This window comes from Anolis carolinensis, chromosome 4 (assembly GCF_035594765.1).
Source record: "Anolis carolinensis isolate JA03-04 chromosome 4, rAnoCar3.1.pri, whole genome shotgun sequence".
Taxonomy (NCBI): Eukaryota; Metazoa; Chordata; class Lepidosauria; order Squamata; family Dactyloidae; genus Anolis; species Anolis carolinensis.
The window spans coordinates 69,833,907-69,854,394 of NC_085844.1; the positions used below are offsets into that span (position 1 = coordinate 69,833,907).

General features: G+C 39.3%; 1 protein-coding gene across 3 annotated transcripts; it reads left to right on the plus strand.

The window, feature by feature from the left end:
• The first annotated feature begins 2,162 nt into the window (after positions 1 to 2,162).
• Positions 2,163 to 18,771, plus strand: LOC100556028 (cytosolic non-specific dipeptidase). Of its 3 annotated transcripts, none has more exons than XM_062980600.1 (12): positions 2,163 to 2,508; positions 8,548 to 8,652; positions 8,748 to 8,891; positions 9,388 to 9,550; positions 12,426 to 12,508; positions 12,608 to 12,805; positions 12,901 to 12,985; positions 14,475 to 14,635; positions 15,962 to 16,126; positions 16,910 to 17,054; positions 18,001 to 18,148; positions 18,550 to 18,771. In XM_062980600.1, exons 1-12 carry the CDS (start codon positions 2,503 to 2,505, stop codon positions 18,611 to 18,613), a joined length of 1,467 nt encoding a protein of 488 aa, XP_062836670.1. In that variant the 5' UTR covers positions 2,163 to 2,502; the 3' UTR covers positions 18,614 to 18,771. The 3 variants fall into 3 exon arrangements, 2 of the variants coding, with proteins under 2 accessions (XP_062836670.1, XP_008122842.2); XM_008124635.3 differs by lacking the exon at positions 2,163 to 2,508 and adding an exon at positions 2,693 to 2,878; XR_010006069.1 differs by lacking the exon at positions 16,910 to 17,054.
• The last annotated feature ends 1,717 nt before the right edge of the window (positions 18,772 to 20,488 follow it).

A 20,488-nucleotide genomic window follows, 5' to 3' on the forward strand; every position in this document is an offset into this window, starting at 1 on the left:
ATTTGGGGCCGAACAATTTTATCCCATGGAAAGAAGAGGTTTTAATGTAAGGGGCTTCGGGCAAGCAAGGGATCTTTTGGTTTTCAGATATTGTTGTTTCTCCTGATTTTTAAAAAAGTAATACTGACCATGTAATGAATGTAAGATGAATGCATTGCCAGCTCTTAAGTTTCCACACGTCAGTGTGTTGGGGAGGCAGAACTCAAAACAGAACTGCTGATGATATAAAAGGGGTGATTCGCTGTGCTAAAAGGATGGTCACCCATGCTATCCGCCTTCAATGTGATGAGGTCCTTTGTCAGATAGCCTGGACCTACCAGCAAATTGCATTACAAACCACTTAGTCCCTATGTGGTGTGCTTTTTTTCTTTCCCTCCACTATTTGTAGCCCTCTGTACCCAACCACTTTTCTAATTTTGCTGCTCTTTCACTTTACCATATTCCACTTTCTCAGATCAAGGTAGATATACATTTGTAGAATATTTGCTGTTTATGCAGATCAGGTGCTTGGTTGTGAAAGGTTGACAAGCACACATGTAACTTCCCACTTGGACACTTTGTACATAATAGGCTGGATTTGTGAGTGAGGTTTTAACACACACTCTGAAGCCATGTGTTTTTTTTTTCTACCCCTTTGGATGTACAGTTTCCATCTTTTTAACAATTATAAAAGATACAGATAGTTTGTCAGAAATGGGGATTCCACGAGGTCTGGGATCCTGCTTGAGGTATCCAAAATTATTTAACAGCAACTATGCTTCACCTATAAGGGAGACCCTGGTGGCACAGCAGGTTAAAACACTGAGCTGCTGAACTTACTGACTGAAAGATCAGTGGTTCAAATACGGGGAGTGGGGTGAGCTCCTGCTGTTAGCCCCAACTTCTGCCAACCTAGCAGTTCGAAAACATGCAAATGTGAGTAGATCAATAGGTACCGCTTCAGTGGGAAGGTGACGACACTCCATGCAGTCATGCCAGCCACATGACCTTGGAGGTATCTACGGACAACGCCAGCTCTTCAGCTTAGAAATGGCTTAGAAATGGAGATGAGCACCAATCCCTAGAGTTGGACATGACTAGACTTAATGTCTAGACTTACCTTTACCTATCCTCCACCTGATTCCCATCTCCTACCTGCAAAATGGCAACATGCATGGTGACCTGACATATTTAAAGTAGGGAAAATTGTATGGGGGGATGGAAGGGACACAAACTTTGGTATTGTTGCTGTTTTGTACAATGATTCACACAATCTACCAGCCAACGATTGATCACTATTGTGTAGAGATCAATGGTTGCTCTACATTTTAAAGCACCAAGATTCCAATGTAATGTCTATGTTTGGGACTACACTGGAGACACAGAGATTTTTATTATCCTATATATATTCACCATAAACCCCTTTCTCTGCAATATTCTGTTGTGAGTCTTATTGTCATTATTTCTATGTATCCTTCAATTTAATAGAACCTTTCTGCAGATGTACATTTGGATCTAGATTTTGATCAGTTTGTTTTTTAAAGTTAGAAAGAGAGATGCATTTCCCAATCATTTTCAGCATTCCCCACCCTCTTGAAGGTGATGTCATCAAAGGTCCCATTTAAGAGAGCTCTGCACAGACCCTTTATCCAAGGGCCACTCTTGAGTAGTGAATGCCAGATCAGCCCATGGATGGTTTTGACCACTAGCCCCCCCCCCCCCCCCATTGCTGTGGAGGCAAAGGGGAGTCCTGACCATTTGGCGGTGCTGAACCCAATTTGGCACCATTACTGTCTGCCTCCAGTTCTTGTTGTCATACCAGCCAATGGGTGCAATGTGGTAACTGTACCTCATATGTTGCTTGGAGTGACCATGGCTGGGACATAAGAGCAACAAGGGGAGGGGAGAGAGGAAGGATCATCTCCTCCTTTTCACCTTTCCTCCAGTTGCCTTGTTGCTCCAACTAGCATTTCTCCAAGCAATGGGGGAGGGACCCTAGCCATGTTGTACCCACTGGTTGCCATGACAAAAAATGACAGTGGGGCAGTGTGTGCCATCCCATGTCCCTAGACCACCTGAGCCTAGGAAATATGGGGTGGCTGTGTAAACAGTTATGGCAGGTTCCATTTCGGAATCCATCCAACTGCTTATACAAGTTGCAGTTTGCTCCACATTCTTGGGGATAATTTAGAGCAACCCAGGAGTTTGTTAACATGGTACAAGGTGGATCAGCTCCATGTGTCACTTAGCCACATAGAGCTGGTTCACCCCCTTTAGGGATAATGGATCATTGTAGATGTGTCCTTAACATTATAAAGAAGGGTATACAGCTAATCCACAACATTGAAGGGGGGAAAAGATTGGGGGAAAGAAGAACTCTTGGAGAGAGAAAAAATTCTGTTTGCAGACACTTGTAATACATTTTTAAAAAGCTCTTAGAAAACATTCTTGTTGGACAACAACTTTCAGAATGACGCAGCTTACCTGGCCAGGGGCCATAAGAACATAAGACTCTCATTTCTTATGAAGGTGAGTGACTGGAACTTTCCGTACTGTACAAAGTAATACGCAATATAATCCCACAGAACTTCACTGATTAGTTGATCAGGGTGGGGGCAAAAGAACACAACCCAAAACAATAGTTAGTCAAGCTACATACAAAGAAGATAGCACAAACAGTTTTCCCGTTGTAAATCTAGATAATTTTTTTAAAAGCCCAGCCAGTTAAAAAATTAACAAACTGTTTGGATAGGCTAAATAAACAGTAGAATCTGAGACAGAAATAGTGCCTGGTAGCTGATAAGGCAAAACCTTCTGAAATTTTCTACAGACCTCATCCCCAACTTTCCTTGCTGATTCATCTAGCAAATGCAAACTACTGCTCGATTCTACCATCATGGTGAAGTATTATCTTTTTCTTTTATTTGTCTCTGCTGAAGATAGCTGTGGAAACATGAGAAATGACATAGTATGCATTGATCTGTGTAATATAGTTAACTGTAACACAACCCTTACTGAGCAGCCTGGAGCATAGAGCTTTCTGCAAATGTAGTAGGACCCTTTGCAGATTTTAAAAGTTGAAGTCACTTGTATAAGAAGATAGAGTTTTTCATGTAATCTGGACCCGAGCTGTGGAGGGCTTCAAAGGTTATAATTTGCAGTGTGAATTCTGCATGGAAATGGACATGGACCTGGACCTGGACCTGGTGAAGCTGTTTCAACAGAGGAGTGACATGAACCCTGTAACCAGCTCTGGTCAAAAGTCTGCCACAGAATTTTGGACCCAATGAAGTTTTGGAACAGCTTCCAAAGGCAACTCCATGTGCAGTGTGTTATAGTAATCCAAATGGGATGTAATCAAGGCATGTGTCACGATAGCCCATGGTGAAAGGGTTGAACTTATGTATGTTTGGTCCTTTGTGTATGTGTGTGTGTGTGTAGGAGGGGGGTCAACAGCTGTATCAATAGCTGAGGCAGTGAAGGAAGAGAGGGTTTTTCCTGCCCTCTTAATGAACAATAAGAGTTCTAATTTAAACCACTAACACTTAGTTGTATGTAAGTAATTACAAAGTTATATAGATCCATGACAAAAAGGGAGCAATTAACTACATGGATGCTCTGTATAGCTTGACTCAAAGGAGAGTATTAAGGCAGAGATAGTAAGGAAAGATAATAATAAAAACAGCCCAGCTGCCATCTTCTGCCCTCGTAGGGCCCTTCCACACAGCCATATAACTCAGGATATCAAGGCAGATAATCCACAATTTCGGCTTTTAACTGGGTTATCTTAGTCCACACTGCCATATAATCCAGTTCAATGTGCATTTTATACACCTATGTGAAAGGGGCCATAGAGAATGAATACAAGGCTTAGGCTACAGATTAGTCTGAAAAACATTGAGCAATCATCTATGCCTCAACTGGGGCACATCGAGACAGGGCAAAAAATGCATGCCCTCCCGGATATACGTGGGGAGGTCCAGATGATGCCCCACATAAATGAAAATACATTCGCCACAAAGCAGAAAAACACTGCTTTGTGGCAAAATTATTTGTTAGCAGGAAAGAAGCAGGTCTTCTTGAAAAGTCGCATCATCCCTGCTGTAGGCAGAGTCTGAACTGCCCTCTCAGAAGTCCTGGGATTCTGAGGTGGCCGTCTGCACAGCTGTCTTGCATTTTCTAGGCTGAATCAGACCAAAGAAATGCAAGAGGGCTCTAACCCCCTCCCCAAAACCTCTTTTAAAAATAAAAGAACTTATCCAGCCTCCATTAGCATGGTGACAAAGCTTTCCTGGCGTGTAGGAATGATGCAGCAGGAGAAGGGGGAGAAGGAGGGAAATCGCTCTTGGCCCATCTTCTTCTGGCGTGTCATTTCTATGTAACAGGAAAGTTCTAGCACCATGCTAATGGGGGCTGGGTAAGTTTTTATTTTAAAGGGTTTTGGGGGGTTTGGTGAGGAGTGGGGGCTGTCTCCCTGTTCTACCGGTAAGTACTGGGAGGACATGTAGATAGCGCCCACAGAAAGTGTGGGCTTTTTTGGCGGTGTGCGGACTACAGTCCGCCCCAACCTGGGTTTAAAAAACCCAGGTCGAAGCGGACTTTCCCACTGTCTGGAACCACCCTTGACTATTTGTTGTAATTGTGTGCTTTGATTTCTGTGACCCAGTACAAACCTATGGAATGCTTTTATTGGCAAGATTTCTTCAGAAAGGGTTTGCTTTTGCCACCTCTGAAGCTGAGGGTATGTGGCTTCCTCAAGGCCATGCAGGGAATAGGACTCCATCCAAACATTTAGTTTTGCTTAGAGAAGTAAGCCTTATGTGCTTGATGTGAGCAGGGAGTAGAACAATAGCTCAACTCCAGTGTAATCCTATTAACAATTAATGCCCAGAGAAACCTTAGGCTTCAGGAAAAGCTTAAAGAGTAAGTAAACAGAATTTTAAACAGTAATATACAAAAGAAGAACCAGGAAAATGCTGGTTCATGTGAAAAGCATCAAAAATTGTGTTAGTAGCATAGTGTCTGTTCACCTTCCTGATATGAGTGGGGAATGACATCTTTATATGGCTTCTGCACTACTTTAAAAAAGAAGAGGGTGATGTAAATGGTATTGTTTTGTTTCAAATGCAAAAATGCAAACATGGCAATCATTTTCACTGATATGGAAACGCAAAGATGGAGAGAAAGGCTTTCTGTTTCCATTCCAAATGCTCAGGTATGGTTTTCTGTGTGATCAGATACAATATCTAGTTGTAAGCCTCCCAATAGACCTAAAGATCAACACTATTAACACCAATTTTGAATATGTGTGTGTGTAGGGGGGATTAGTGAAACTTGTGGCTTGTCTAAATTGCTTTTTGTTAACTGCCATCATATCCACTTTAGCACCATCTACACTGCCATATACTGCAGTTTGAAACTGCATTAAATGGTTACCGTATACACATTTACAGGTATCAGTGACGTCTATAAATGATGACATGGGGCTTTCAAGGGGGACGGAGAAATCTCCCCTTGAAAGCTCTGTGCCTAATTTAGAGGCACCACAGAGCAAAGGAGATCCTCCAGCCGATAAGCATTATAGTGCAGTGTAGATGGGGTTTACTGACCGTAAAATGCAGTCTCAAATTGCATTATATGGCAGCTTAGATGGGGCCTTTGACTCATATCAGCAATATGAATGTGTGATCCTATCCAAGTCATCCTATCATCAACAGCTCTGCTCAGGCTTTCAAACTCAGAGCTTTGATTGATTGGTTCTGGTTTGGGTTTATTGCTTTCTCTCCATATTTTGCAAATGAATAGGCTCTGGTTGAGAAGGGAAGAAGAGAGGCAATCATCCTAGTCCACGTTCAGCAAGCCATGCTCACCTAATGCGTGTAGGCAAAAACTGCTTTTGCATTGCAACATATGTTTGAGCACACACCTGCAGTGACTGACATTAGGGTGCTGCAAATGAGAGCTGAGTTCATTGCATCATTTCCCCTTTGCTCCCTAGCCAAGCTTACTGCTTCAGCTTCTTCATGTCCCCAGTTAACATCAGTTGGCAGCTTGGTTCATTTTTGGTGTATGAGAGTATCACTTTTCCCCCACCGTAGGTAGCAAAAAGATCAACCTTAGATCAACCTGGGCTGGATCTACATTGGCTTATAATGCAGTTTAATTGCATTGAACTGGCTTATACAGCAGTGTAGACTCATATAACCCAATTCAATGCAATTAAACTGCATTCTGAAACTACATTACAGTAGAGTCTCGTTTATCCAATGTAAACGGGCTGGCAGAACGTTGGATAAGCAAATATGTTGGATAATAAGGAGAGATTAGGGAAAAGCCTATTAAACATCAAATTACATTGTGATTTTATAAATTAAGCACCAAAACATCATGTTATACAACAAATTTTACAGAAAAAGTAGTTCAATACACAGCAATGCTATGTAGTAATTACTGTATTTATGAATTTAGCACCAAAATATCACGATGTATTGAAAGCATTGACTACAAAAATGCGTTGGATAATCCAGAACATTGGATAAGCGAGTGTTGGATAAGTGAGACTCTACTGTATTTGGCAGTGTGAATCCAGCCCCATCTTATTGACTTTTGCAATACTTTGTCTATGTAAAAGCTGCATATAAAAGAGCAGGTATAGGACATCCAGAATAAAAACCTTTTTTACATAATGGGTCAGATTTTGAATACAATGAGAATAATAACTTCAGATAATTTCTTATTATCAAAACACTGTCATTTTGGTATGCAGATACTTTGATTTATTTGGATTGATTCTCTTGGGTGGCTGAAAGTGAGGAGGAGCTGAGGAGACTTATAAGCAAAGTGAAAGAAAAAATTGCAAAAGCTGGGTTACAGTTAAACATCAAAACCCCCCAAGATTATGGCAACCGGATTGATTGATAACTGGCAAATAGAGGGAGAAAACGTGGAGGCAGTGACAGACTTAGTATTTCTAGGCGCAAAGATTACTGCAGACACAGACTGCAGCCAGGAAATCAGAAGATATTTACTTCTTGGGAGGAGAGCAATGACCAATCTTGATAAAATAATGAAAAGAAGAGACATCACACAGGCAACAAAGGTCCGCATAGTTAAAGCAATGGTATTCCCCATAGTAACTTATGGATGCGAGAGCTGGACCATAAGAAAGGCTGAGCGAAGGAAGATAGGCACTTCTGAACTGTGGTGTTGAAGGAAAATTCTGAGAGCACCTTGGACCACAAGGAGATCCAACCAGCCCAAGAAGATACTCCAGGAAATAATGCCCGACTGCTCACTGGAGGGAAGGATCTTAGAGGCAAAGATGAAGTACTTTGGCCATATAATGAGAAGACAGAAAACTTGGAGAAGACAATGATGCTGACGAAAATAGAAGGAAGAAGGAAGAGGGGCCAACCAAGGGCAAGATGGATGGATGGTATCCTTGAAGTGACTGGCTTGAACTTGAAGGAACTGGGGGTGGCGATGGCTGACAGGGAGCTCTGGCGTGGGCTGGTCCATGACATCAAGAAGAGTCGGAAGCGACTGAACAAATAAACAACAAAAACTCTTGGATAGTTTAGCTTACTTGAGAAGGCCAAAATGAAACAAGATCAGGACAAAGGTTACTGGAAATCATATCAAACAGGATAAATATTTTCTCTCCTTAAGTTTATTTGATTTCTTTTGGTTTGTTTTACACAAACCAAAGAAGAAATAGTTACAGTTGAGTTCCAGTTATCTGACTTCCGCTTATTCGACAATCCGTATTATCCGACGCGCCGCCAAGGGCTTGATGGTGCGTTGTATTCTCCCCGCCGCTGCGGCCGCGCTCATGGTGTCCTCCGCCGCTGTGTCTGCTTCCCCCTCCTCTGCACCTCCTCCTAGGGTAGCCCAAGGAAGGGAGCACAGCTGAGCCAGAGGGAGCTTGAGAGAGGGAGAGGGACTTTTATCTCCCTCTTCCTCTGGCTGCCCCAGGAGGATGCGAAGGAGGAGGCGGCAGAGTAGGGGGAAGCAGATACAGTGGCAGAGGCAGCCATGGAAGGTAAGGGCCCGGGCCTTTGGAGAAACTCAGAACAGCAACACGCTCCAGGTTTTCCTCAGCCGGGCTCTTGCAGGAGGGAGGAAACGCTTCTCTCTGGTAAGGGCCTGGCCTTTAGAGAACCCGGAGCTTGCTGGTTAGCAATGAGCTCTGGGTTTTCCTCAGCCTGGCTCTTGCCGGAGGGAAGAAACCCTTCCCTCCAGTAAGGGCCTGGCCTTCAGAGAACCTGGAGCTTGTTGTTAGGGAGTAACACGCACTGGGCTTCCCTAAACTGGGCCTCCCTATTGTACAACAGATCCGGTTATCCGACATTTGGCCCACCCATTTAAGTTGGATAACCAGAACTCTACTGTATTTAGAATATTGTTTTTGGTAAACATATTCAAATGATGAAAAGATGGTGGTAGCAATAATGATGATAAAATAATAATAATAATAATAATAATAATAATAATAATAATAATAATAATAATATCTTTTATTATTTTATTGTTTGCTGTGTCATAATAAAATAATTATATATTTTACAGATTATCCTGCTACTTCTTCTATTTTTCACAAAAATGATTGCTGGAGCACCATCAGACTCTACAGTATTTGGCTACATTGAGGAACATCAAGATATATATGTACAGGTACTTTTGTGATGCTTTTGAGATAAGATAGAAAAGTACAATGAAGGCAACTAGCCCCGAGTGCAGGTTTTCATTCAAACTTTCTCTTTCCACAGAGACTTAAAGAATGGGTGTCTATTGAAAGTGACTCCAGCAACCCTGAAAAGAGATGTCAAGTGGTAAAAATGATGAATTTAACTGCCGAGCAGTTAACACAGTTAGGTGCCACTGTCGAATTGGTCGAACTGGGGAAGCAAAAGGTCAGCCATTTCCATAGGGATTCAGCATTAAAACTATCTGTGTGTCACCAAAGACATTTCGTTAATCCTCAGACATTTCAGTCTACACATTATAAGTTCCTCCATCTTTACTGAAATAATATACATACATAACCTCAGTTTTGGTCAGAGATTTTGACCATTGTGATATTCATAAGTTATTATTAATAAAGTACTTAATTTTAACTGGTGAAACCCTACATTGTTGAGTTGTAGGGTTTCACAGACAAGTATTCAGATTTATTTCCATGTTGGAATGGGGGACCATCACATGTCCTTTTACTTCATGACTGGTGTGCTTTTTGTGGTAACCAGCAGTCACTGTGAAGTGTGACTATTGAAAAGATCTCCTTGGACATAAGGGTCAGGACACTCCATTTCACTATCATCACTGTAAACATTTTCCTGCCATTATCATTATATTATTCGTAAACCCTTGACAGCTCCTCAGATAAACAATGCATAATTTCTGTTCTAGTTGCAAAATGGAAATGAAATTCCTTTGCCACCTGTAATTCTGGCAGAAATTATAACGGACCCCCAAAAGCCCACCGTTTGTTTCTATGGACATCTGGATGTGCAACCAGCCAAATATGAAGATGGATGGTTAACACAACCATATACTTTGGAAGAAAAGAATGGTAATTATTTATGTTTATTAAATGATGATATGATAGAACCAATATGTCTCTGGATATATATTGTACATATTGTTGGATGGAAACAGTTGGAGGGATCTCTTGCCTTTAGGCTTTGATTGCGGGCTGCAGAGAAATCTAACCACTAGCTGTGGACCTAGGATGCCTAATCAGGATGCTGGACATTCTGTCAGACACAATAGGATCCTAATTTCCTCATTATAACTTGTAAAATAAAGATCAGGATCCTGTTCGCTTATGCATCTGCACATTCTGCTTTGGAAGGTGCTGGGAATTTTGGCTGAATGTGGAATTGAAGTATTCAGTGAAAGCGGAGCTGTGCAGCATGTCATTGTGCATGTATAAATTAGTGCACATGCACATGTGGTTTATATGTTAGTGTACATGAACAAGCATGTGTACCTGTGCACTCATTTCTACAATATTCAATACAAGGGCTCTTCAGCACAATTAGTGTGGAGATGTATGACAGGCCATTCATAATATCTCAATTACTCTGAAACTGGCGTAGGGACAAGAGATCAAGAATTAATAGGCTGAGAAAAGGCATGGAAAGCTCAAATTTAGGATTCTCAATTTTGATAGGGGACCAAATTTGAATTTTAGATTTTATTTTTGTGTTGGGGATATATGGTCTTGTAGGCATCCCCAAGTTTCCCAAGCTTTCTCTGAAAACACTTTAAGAGATTTCATGGAGAACAAAAACTTACTTGTTTCCTACATGTTTCCCGGCACAGCGTGTGTGATGGGAAACGAGGGGCAGTAGAGGGACAAAAAGGCATTGGAGGTTGTTGTTGTTGTGAGTTTTTCAGGCTGTATGGCCATGTTCCAGAAGCATTCTCTTCTGATGTTTCACCCACATCTATGGAAGGCATCCTCAGAGGTTGTGAGGATGTCTGCCATAGATGTGGGTGATACATCAGGAGAGAATGCTTCTGGAACATGGCCATACAGCCCGAAAAATTCACAACAATCCAGTGATTCTGGCCATGAAAGCCTTCAACAACACGTTGTTGTTGTTGTTGTTGTTGTTGTTGTTGTTGTTGTTGTTGTTGTTATTGTTGTTGTTGTTGTTGTTATTATTATTATTATTATTGACACAACGACGTTGTACGACACAGCAAACAAGATAGACATGCTGGATTTCGTTTCACAAAACCACAAGTCGAACACTTCCCAAGTGTCTAGGACTGTGTGATGTATTTTTGGATGATGCGTGCAGATCCCAGCAGGGTGGCCTTTTGCAGTTGGCAGATCGTAATTTTGTCAATGTCTATTGTTTCCAAATGCCGGCTGAGATCTTTTGGCACGGCACCCAGTGTGCCCATCACCACCGGGACCACCTGCACTGGTTTCTGCCAGAGTCTTTGAAGTTCGATCTTGAGGTCCTGATAGTGGCTGAGTTTTTCCTGTTGTTTTTCATCAATGCGACTGTCACCTGGGATGGCAACATCAATGATCCAAACCTTGTTCTTTTCCACAACTGTGATGTCTGGTGTGTTGTGTTCCAGAACTTTGTCAGTCTGGATTCGGAAGTCCCACAGTATCTTTGCGTGTTCATTTTCCACGACCTTTGCTGGTTTGTGATCCCTATTACTATTATTATTATTATTATTATTATTATTATTATTATTATTATTATTATTATTATTATTATTATCCTGCCTTTCTTCCCACTGGGACTTAAGGCAGCTCATGGTCTTACATTGCCCATCCTTACTGTAATTCAGTTATCAGATGACGTGTTAAAATCAGGAGAGAACACATTATTTATGCATTATAAGTAGCCAGTAAGCATTTTTATAATGCCATAGTAGTGAGTTCTAGAGAGAGAATAGGTCCCAGGCAGCTTTTGGGAAACAGGGACTGAGTTGGCTAAATCTCAGGTAGGTTGGATATAAACACTTTGGAACATGTAAAGGCAACGAAGCTATCCAGTTTCATCTAAGATTCAGAACGGATTGGTGGGAATGAATATGTGATTAGAATGTTTTTTTTTAAACAAATCTCATTTTTGGATAATACCTAATATAAGCAAATGTTATTTTCCCTTTCCTATATCCTCCAGCTGTTTCCCAGAGAAGCACTTCTCTGTGATGTTGCAATTTACTGCTGCTTGTTGAAACAGTAATCATATGCTGTAATCAAACAGTAACTCAGTTAATCATATCTATTTTTCTTCCATTTTAATTAATTAAAGGTTAATTCTTAAGATATGATTGCATTCTGGAGGTTCTGTGAATGTATATTTAAAATTGCCTAGTCAAATGTTTTGAGAACCCCAGTTCCACCTTACGTCTTTGCACAGTAGCTGAAATCTACCCTTTTTAAAAGAAAACAAGGGGACGTATGAGTTAGTATGTCTTGAGAAAGAACGTCACAAAAGTTTCCTCCAGTGTTTTATTGGTGTAATGTTGGATTTTTAATAGTGACAATTATTGGTCCAAGACTAGATGTAACCTGAACTTTTGGAGACTGTATGCTTACTTTCTATAACAGTTTAGAACACCAAGTCAAGGTCTTGGTAATTCTATCTTCTATTCTAAACTGTCATAGAAATTATGCATAGGATTTTTTAAAAAATGTTTAAAAGTGCAGGGAGGCCCGGGGGCTTACTTTAATGGGAAATTGCTGCTCCTGAAGCCCTTTGAAAGAGGCAATTCATCCTTTTTCCCACCAGAAAAGGGATCCTGTAGAGCCTGGAGCTGTTGAAAGCTACAAAACCAACTTCAAGGTACATATGTGGTCTTTCAGAGATTCCATTGGCCCCTCGAAATACAGAATGGGAAAACAACCTTGAGAGATGCTGGATCGATCCCATAAGCTTTACTCTCATGATGTCATTTTTCTTTTCAAGGCAGCATGTATGGACGTGGGACTTCTGATGATAAAGGACAAGTTTTGGCTGTACTCCATGCAATAGAAGCACTTCAAAAACATGTATATAATTTTTTTTTAAAAAAGAATCCTTCCAATTGTTGCAATCTGCAACAGCAAAATAACATCCTAACAAATGATTCTAACCATATTTTCTACCAGGACCTTCCTATGAATGTGAAGTTTGTCTATGAAGGTATGGAGGAAGTAGGATCCAATGGGCTGTTCAAACTTGTTGAGGAGAGAAATAGTACGTTTTTTTCAGATGTTGATTACATTGTGATCACCGATACCTCATGGCTCAGTAAGAAACCTGGCATCACCTATGGAACAAGAGGGAACCTCTATTTCTTTATTGAGGTATGAAGTGGGAACCAGCATGTTAATCTACAAATACATTTCACAAATATTTGTCTACAATTATGGCTTTTGTTTCTTCTCTTTCATTTTGACAGGTGGAATGTGCCAGACAGGACTTGCACTCAGGAAGCTTTGGGGGTGTGGTTCATGAAGCAACCAGTGATTTAATATTTTTGTTGAGTAAGTGGAGAATTCAACTACACTACATATTAGCTGATCTGGTTCTAGTAAATGAGAAGCAAACTGCTACTGCATTAGTCCATTATTCCATCATGCCAGGCCATTTTTGTGTGTGTCAGAAGCAACTTGAGAAACTGCAAGTCACTTCTGGTGTGAGAGAATTGGCCATCTGCAAGGACGTTGCCCAGGGGACGCCTGGATGTTTTGATGTTTTTACCATCCTTGTGGGAGGCTTTTCTCATGTCCACGCATGGAGCTGGGACTGATAGAGGGAGGTCATCTGCACTCTCCCTGGGTTGGATTCGAACCTGGCAGCAACCCAACCTTAAAGTCACAAGGCTTTAACCCCCATCGCCAGGCCAATAGCAACTGATCTTTGCAGGAGTCGAGATCCTCCAGCACAAATCCTTCTTGTATGCCCTGTTATAAACATTGGTTCTCTATAGTCAATCTAATGAACATTCATCTGCAGAGGGTAAGGCCATGCCATTGTATCATTATGCACATATGCACGTGTTCATCTTGCTCTTGCTGAACATGCATAAGAGATTATTATATGCTTCCAGATTACTAAAAATTATATTAGTTAGGATGGCCATAAACTTTCCTTGATGGTCCATTGGCACCCAACACTGAGTCTGATGTGACTATGGAGACCTATGGTCTACATTGCAATGTTACGTCTATCTAGTTTCTCCTACAGGCTATATTGGTCTATTACTGCCCCCAAGATCCATTTGATTTCTCTTCTTTCCTTTCCCCTGCGTCCATTCTCTGCAGGTTAGTCAGCATTTCATGGCTCACTTACTTATTCCTCAGTGAGCGCATTGACAGATATAATAGATGTGTAATATAAAATAAGCCTAAATCCCTCAAATGCACCATTTGATCTTCTAGGCCAGTGGTTCTCAACCTGTGGGTCCCCAGATGTTTTTGGTCTTCAACTCCCAGAAATCTTAACAGCTGGTAAACTGACTGGGATTTCTGGGAGTTGTAGGCCAAAAACATCTGGGGGCCCCAGGTTGAGAACCACTGTTCTAGACTAAGCAGAGACAGCCCTGGCTAGTACTGGAACAGGAGACCATCAACAAATGCCAGCTGCTGTAGGCTATGTTTCAGAGAATGGAACAAGTAAGGCCACTTTTGTCTAGGAAAGTCCTATGAAATTAATGGAGTCTTCATACATTGACAAAAATGCATAAATATTTCGCAAATTGGTGAAACACTCAAAGTATTTCAGTGTAGACCTTTCTCTGATCATAATAGTTTAATATTGTTGGAAATCCTTGCTGGAAATTCTCAATATGTTGATTTTTTTCCCATGCTGCGTTGAAACTTGGCTCCTCTTCTCTCTAAATTAAAAATAAGCAATCTCTATGTGGGAAACAATTTTAATCATATTATAAAAATAAATATTGATGAAAGGTTATGTAATCTGGGTAATTATCTGTTGGATACAGCTCTTCCAAACGTATACATTTGTTTTCAGACACTCTTGCTGATTCTTCTGGTAGAATTCTGGTCCCTGGAATTTATGATGCTGTTGCTAATATTTCGAACAAAGAAAAGGAATACTTTGAAAAAGCAGAATATAATCTCGAGGAGATAAAGGCCAAATTTGGAATAAAAAAATTTAAGTATAACACTAAAGTATGTGTCACATTGGTTTTGTAATGAATTTTATTTACATTGAATTTTATAGCACTGGTTTCAGGATTTTTCTTTCATACTAGTGTGGCAGTGGTGAAACTATTCACATAGCATGTACAATATGCTTCTGAAACCCATATATGCACAATCTGACTTAAAAAGGTTCACTCACATGAAGACATTCTGCACCCTCTCTCTTTGCTTGCAATACATGCCTCCAAGTCTTTCTTCCATTATTTTCCACTATAGTAAGAAAAAAGGGATATCAGATGATGTCAGAAAAAAGGATACAGCAGTTTAACCTCTGCTAATGCATCCTTTTTGCTTTTTGGAGCCTTGTCTATTTTATCTACTTAATGTGCAAGTTTTGCAGATCTGGGCGAATTTAAAGACTTTAATCTGGTGCCATCATTTTAAATTTGGAACTGAATGACAGGCCATAAGATAAAGCTCAACTGGGGTGTGATTTACATTATTTCTCTAGGTGATTTTAGGCTAGCCTCAGACTGCCAAATGTAATCCCATGATAATCTTACTGACAAACCTTATAAAGTCAATGTATGAAATAAAACAAAGGGAATGTGAAGTGCTGTCAACCCTCCAAAGTGCTGCATAAAATTATGGAGCCTTATTGAGCCTTACATCTCTTTATTAGTCTATTTCAAAATTTGAAACAATATATATCATAGTCTTCTGACAGCTGAGGTACTTATTGTAGGATAAGTGAGGAAGGGATTTCTGACCACACAGAAGCCCTATAGCTGGAAATGTCTGGCAGGAATAAGGTCAAGGCAGAACATACCTGAGACAAGTTTCCCCCTCTAAGTGACTCCTTGGTGCCATCACAAACCTAGTCAACAACAAGATCTATCAACAACCTCAATTCTCTTAAAGATCCCCACCAGTATAGCAGATTATGACACAACTGGCCACCATGAATATTGGGGAGGGGAGTATGAACCCCCCCCCCCCCCAATTTATGAATCCAGTGTTTTTGGACATATTTATATTTATTCAGTGTGTTTATAAAGATCTTTAGCCTATATACATAAGCCAGTAACTATTGTTATAACATTTTGTATATCTAAATAGATACAAGGTAATCTATTAATTTTATGGTAATGAATTCTACCTTATGTGAAATGTTTGTCAGCTCTGAACATCAGATTCATTGGGTATTCTTTAATGTAGAATTATGAAGAATTTTTTCTGTCTGTTTTTTCATGTTTTGACTATGGAGAATTAATAGAAATTGTCACTGAAATAATGTGAAGGATTAGGTAGACTGTGTTTCCTTAAACCTGTACTTCTATTCTTCTTCAAAAGGAAGAAGTATTAATACAGAACACATGTTACCCATCTCTGTCCATCCATGGAATTGAAGGAGCTTTCTCCGCATCAGGAACTAAAACTGTAATCCCTGCAAAAGTAATTGGGAAGTTTTCCATACGCCTGGCTCCCAAAATGGACCCCTCAGTAGTAGAAAAACAGGTAAGAACAATGAGATACTTTGAAGTAAACAATATCTTTGTTCTATAATACTTTAATCCATTAGATTTCTTTTAACATGTCTAGGAACTTGAGTTAATATACTGACAGTATGACACTTTATTTATGGGAAGTTTAATTATAATTAATAGGGATTTATGTGTTAGGGGCCTTTCAGTCAACCCTAACCTTTTGGCAACCTAAGAAGTCCTATTAATCACAATGAAACTTTTAAATGCTACACTACAATGGATGAGGTTCAATAAGATTTACTGCCAAGAAAAAGCATGCATAATCCTGACCAATTCAATGCAGTCCTATAAGTAGTTGCTTAGATGTAAGCCTCATTCACTTCAATGGGAAGTACTCCTATCCATTGGGACTGATTTTGTATTGCTGCTGGACTGGATGGCCCTTCTGGTGTTTTCTAGTGGCAATGACTTATGAATAAATTCATAGGATTTCATTGTTACTTGCTTGGCCACAGAGTATATGGGAGCTTCTCTGCAAAATTGATTTTGTACTTGTTTTTCTACAAACATTTTAGAAACTACAATGAAAAAACATTAAACGGGAGAACTAAAATTAGCCTTTATTAAGAACTCCAAAGTTCAAAGTATGACCAAAATATGTTCGAAAGTTCAATGTCAGAACTGTAGAACATGACAGAAAAAGGAGAAATGGCAGATTAATATGTTATAGGTAGACAAGTAATTTTGCTGTTGTGCTATATTTAATTTTAATTACGAACAAACTGGGATAAACTTTCACTTTTATTCTCCTAAGGTTATTGAGTACTTGCATATGAAATTTGCAGAACGAAACAGTCCTAACCGGATTAATATAACATGTGTCATCAAAGCAAAGCCATGGGTTTCTACTGATACAGACGGACCACTGTATTTAGCAGGGAAAAATGCAATTAAGAAAGGTGTGGTGATTTTACTGTGAGAAATTACAGAACTGCATATAAGTATTACTGTCTTTTCATGCAATTTGATTATTATAAGTAGGCAGCATAAACCTATTCTTGCCAGTTTTGTTGCAATATGAAAATGGAACAAAGTAAGGTAATCATGGTGTTTCTAAAAGCATGACTAGAGGAAGCCGACCATAGTCACACCGGAGGACCTCGAGATTCCTAGATTTTTAAATTGCCTCAATAATGAAATCCACAAAACTTAAAACTGCACATGTAGAGGGATGACTACAGCCCAAATAACAAACGTATTAATGTATTCTACCATTCTGAACATTTAGGAGCATTATTGTTGCAGAGCATGTTTGAAGCAGTGTGGAGCACTTCCAATGTTCTTGACTTGTAAATCCTGTCATTGCTAATCATTGGCTATTAACAGGCATGGGCAAATTTCGGCCCTCCAGGTGTTTTGGACTTCAACTTCCACAATTTCTAAAAGCCGATAGGCTGTTAGGAATTGTGGAAGCTGAAGTCCAAAACACCTGAGGGCTGAAGTTTGCCCATGCTTGGGCTATACTCTATAGTGCTGATATGATTTTCAGTTCAACATCATCAAGAAGGCCATTTTCCCAATTCTTGGCTTTGAAAATACTACAGTCAACATTAGGACAAAATAATGTTTACTACCAAATATTTAGAAGAGGCTGTTCCTTGGAATTTGTTAGTTTTCCATAACATTGCATCTTCAAATCAGAAAGTAGGCAGAACTCACATTCATATTCCAATGTTATAAGTCCTCAAAACATATTCTTTAAAGTGTGTTCTTTTTTCTTTTTTTTACTCCAAATCCCTCAAAAATCCTTATCACAGAGTTGTTGACAGTACAGTATCTGTTAAGAAGTAGGAATCTACCTTAGGGAATTTAATTTGCTTTTCATGTTAGTGTTTCTCCCCTTAGTGTTTAACAGTGAAGCTGACTTCTTCCGAGAAGGTGGAACAATTCCAATTGGGCCACAGTTCTATGAAGTAACTGGAAAAAGTACCATGTTTTTAGGAATAGGAGGACCAGATGATGCTCACCATGGGCAAAATGAAAAACTGGACAGGTATTCTGAAGCGTCATCAAAATATTTATTCTTATAATAGTATAGAAAACAGAAAAAAATCAAAGAATGATTCCTATAGAGAAAATTGAGGTTTTGCTGTGAAACGTTACTTTCTATAACAGGCATGGGCAAACTTAGGTCCTCCAGGTATTTTGAACTCCTGGCTGTTAGGAATTGTGGGAGGTGAAGTCTGAAACACCTGAAGGGCCTAAGCTTGCCCATGCTTGATCTATAAGCAATGGCAAAAAAGTAGAAGCAAAACTTTCAAGACAATTGTCCACAGATAATTATGTTTACTTATTGGTATTTTCATCATCCTTTTTTCCAATTTTGCATTCAAAATTAATACCTCATTTTCCATTGGCCTGTTATTTACACCTTATTCCTCTTCTTAATTTTAGATACAATTTCATCGAGGGATCCAAACTGTATGCTGCCTTAATTCAAGAACTAGCTTCCCTCTAGAGAAAATGCATAGAATAAAATCCTCTGAAATATATTTACATATATACCGTTTTGAAAGGTTCTTTATTAAAAAAGGTTTCTTTTCTTTTTTAAAATTAAACACAACAATGATAGCACTGAATGTTTGGCATGTAAATAAAGATAATTGAGCATTGTGATCTGTTTGAAATAAATGCCTGGGCTTGGTCAGCACATATTTTCTGACAAAATAAGGTTTGTTTTTTTTGTGGGGGGGGGGAGGGGGGCATTTCCTTCATGCTTGTATTATTTGTTGATAGGTAAGGTAAACACGCAGGTACAGCTTAGTAAACTCTGTTGCGATGCTATTTCATTTCAGTGTAAGCCATGTGAAAACAGGACTTGATGTTGATGGAATGAATATGCCTGGACTCCACAACCAGTAGAATGAATAGAGAATCCTTAGAAAATGTAAAGTACAGCTAGATAGTAGATAGATGACACTCTAGAAATAAGGATCCAGACAGGTAACACAGGTAGAAGTGAGGAGACATGGTTCTTGAATCTCCCTCATTATAGCAAGCATCACCCAAGTGAGAAAACAAGCAGAGCAAGAAGATAGTTTCTGGCCCACTCTGTTTCTCCTATATGTTTTCTGTTCCTAGATTTTTTTTTCATTTTTTCTTAGAATATAAAAAATATTAGCAAAGGATGTTGTTATTTACAGCCTTAAAACATTATCCATTTGTATCTCCTCAGGACACACCAGCACATAATTATTTGGGTGTAGAATAGATTGTACTATGTCCTCAAGAAAACAAAAGAGATATCACCATCTGCATTTTAAACACATGAGCCTCTAATATTAATATATAGTATGCTCTATAAAAAGGTGTTAACCACAGTTACATTTTAAACACCTTTTATCCCAAAATAAGAAGTCCTCATATAATAAAGAGAACTAAAGGTAATTAAGGAAATGGATAACTTTAGACATTTATGTGTGTTCTCTGCCCTCTGCTGGCAGCACAATTATTTACAATTTCAATCTGAAATCCAGGAACCATTCTGGATAGCCAGACAGGAAAACAGAAAATGTACAAGCGATGCCATCATTAGCATGTAGAAAATGCATTATTTCAAGGCTCTATTAGATATTTCATTAGGCACCGATGTTTAAAAAATCATACAAAGAAAAGTGAAGATTTTAGCATCACAGACCTATATTTTGTCTCAGATGTTACTTAAATTATCGCTTGAGATGGTCTAATGATTTCAAATGCCCATAGCTTTCTGGAGCATCTAGTATTCTCAGACTATAAAGCCATGATAAGAATGACTGTCAAAGCTTTATGTTTCAAGGATTTGTTTACTACAGAAAAGATAGATAACAACAAAAGCTCTGGATATTGTTCTACTGTTTGTTTTGTGATTTTTGGAGACAATTTTCAGAACATCATTCCAAAACTGATGAACCTTGGGGCATTCAAAGCACTAGTGTCTCTTTGTTAAGATCTTATCAAATCTTTGTTTCTATCAAAGTAATAGGTAGGACTCAGGGCTGATCCTGCCATTAAGGAGATGGAGGCAAACACTTTAGACAGAAGACTTGGAAAGGGTAGTACATATTGTTAATTATTTACCAAAGCAATGGTTCGTATCCTAAATCAAACAAATGTTTGATTTTGGCCCTCCAGGTGTTTTAGACTTCAATTCCCACAATCAAACAAATGTTTTTCCCATTTCTTCTCCCCACGAGCCTTTCATATTTGTGCATTCGCCTCTTATTTTAGCTGCTGCTCTGATTGCGTTCTGGTTGTGTTTTTCAAATACCACTTGAATCATAAAATGATTCATTTTTCTGTTGTTCTTATTGTTATGTCCCTTTAAGTCTTTAAAGTTAAGATTTTACTTAAT

Excerpts from the sequence above, each read along its gene's own strand:
- LOC100556028 (XM_062980600.1), top strand. Across the intron at positions 12,509-12,607 it reads TAGAAGCACTTCAAAAACAT|GACCTTCCTATGAATGTGAA; the intron begins GTATATAATTTT and ends ATTTTCTACCAG. Across the intron at positions 16,127-16,909 it reads CCTCAGTAGTAGAAAAACAG|GTTATTGAGTACTTGCATAT; the intron begins GTAAGAACAATG and ends TATTCTCCTAAG.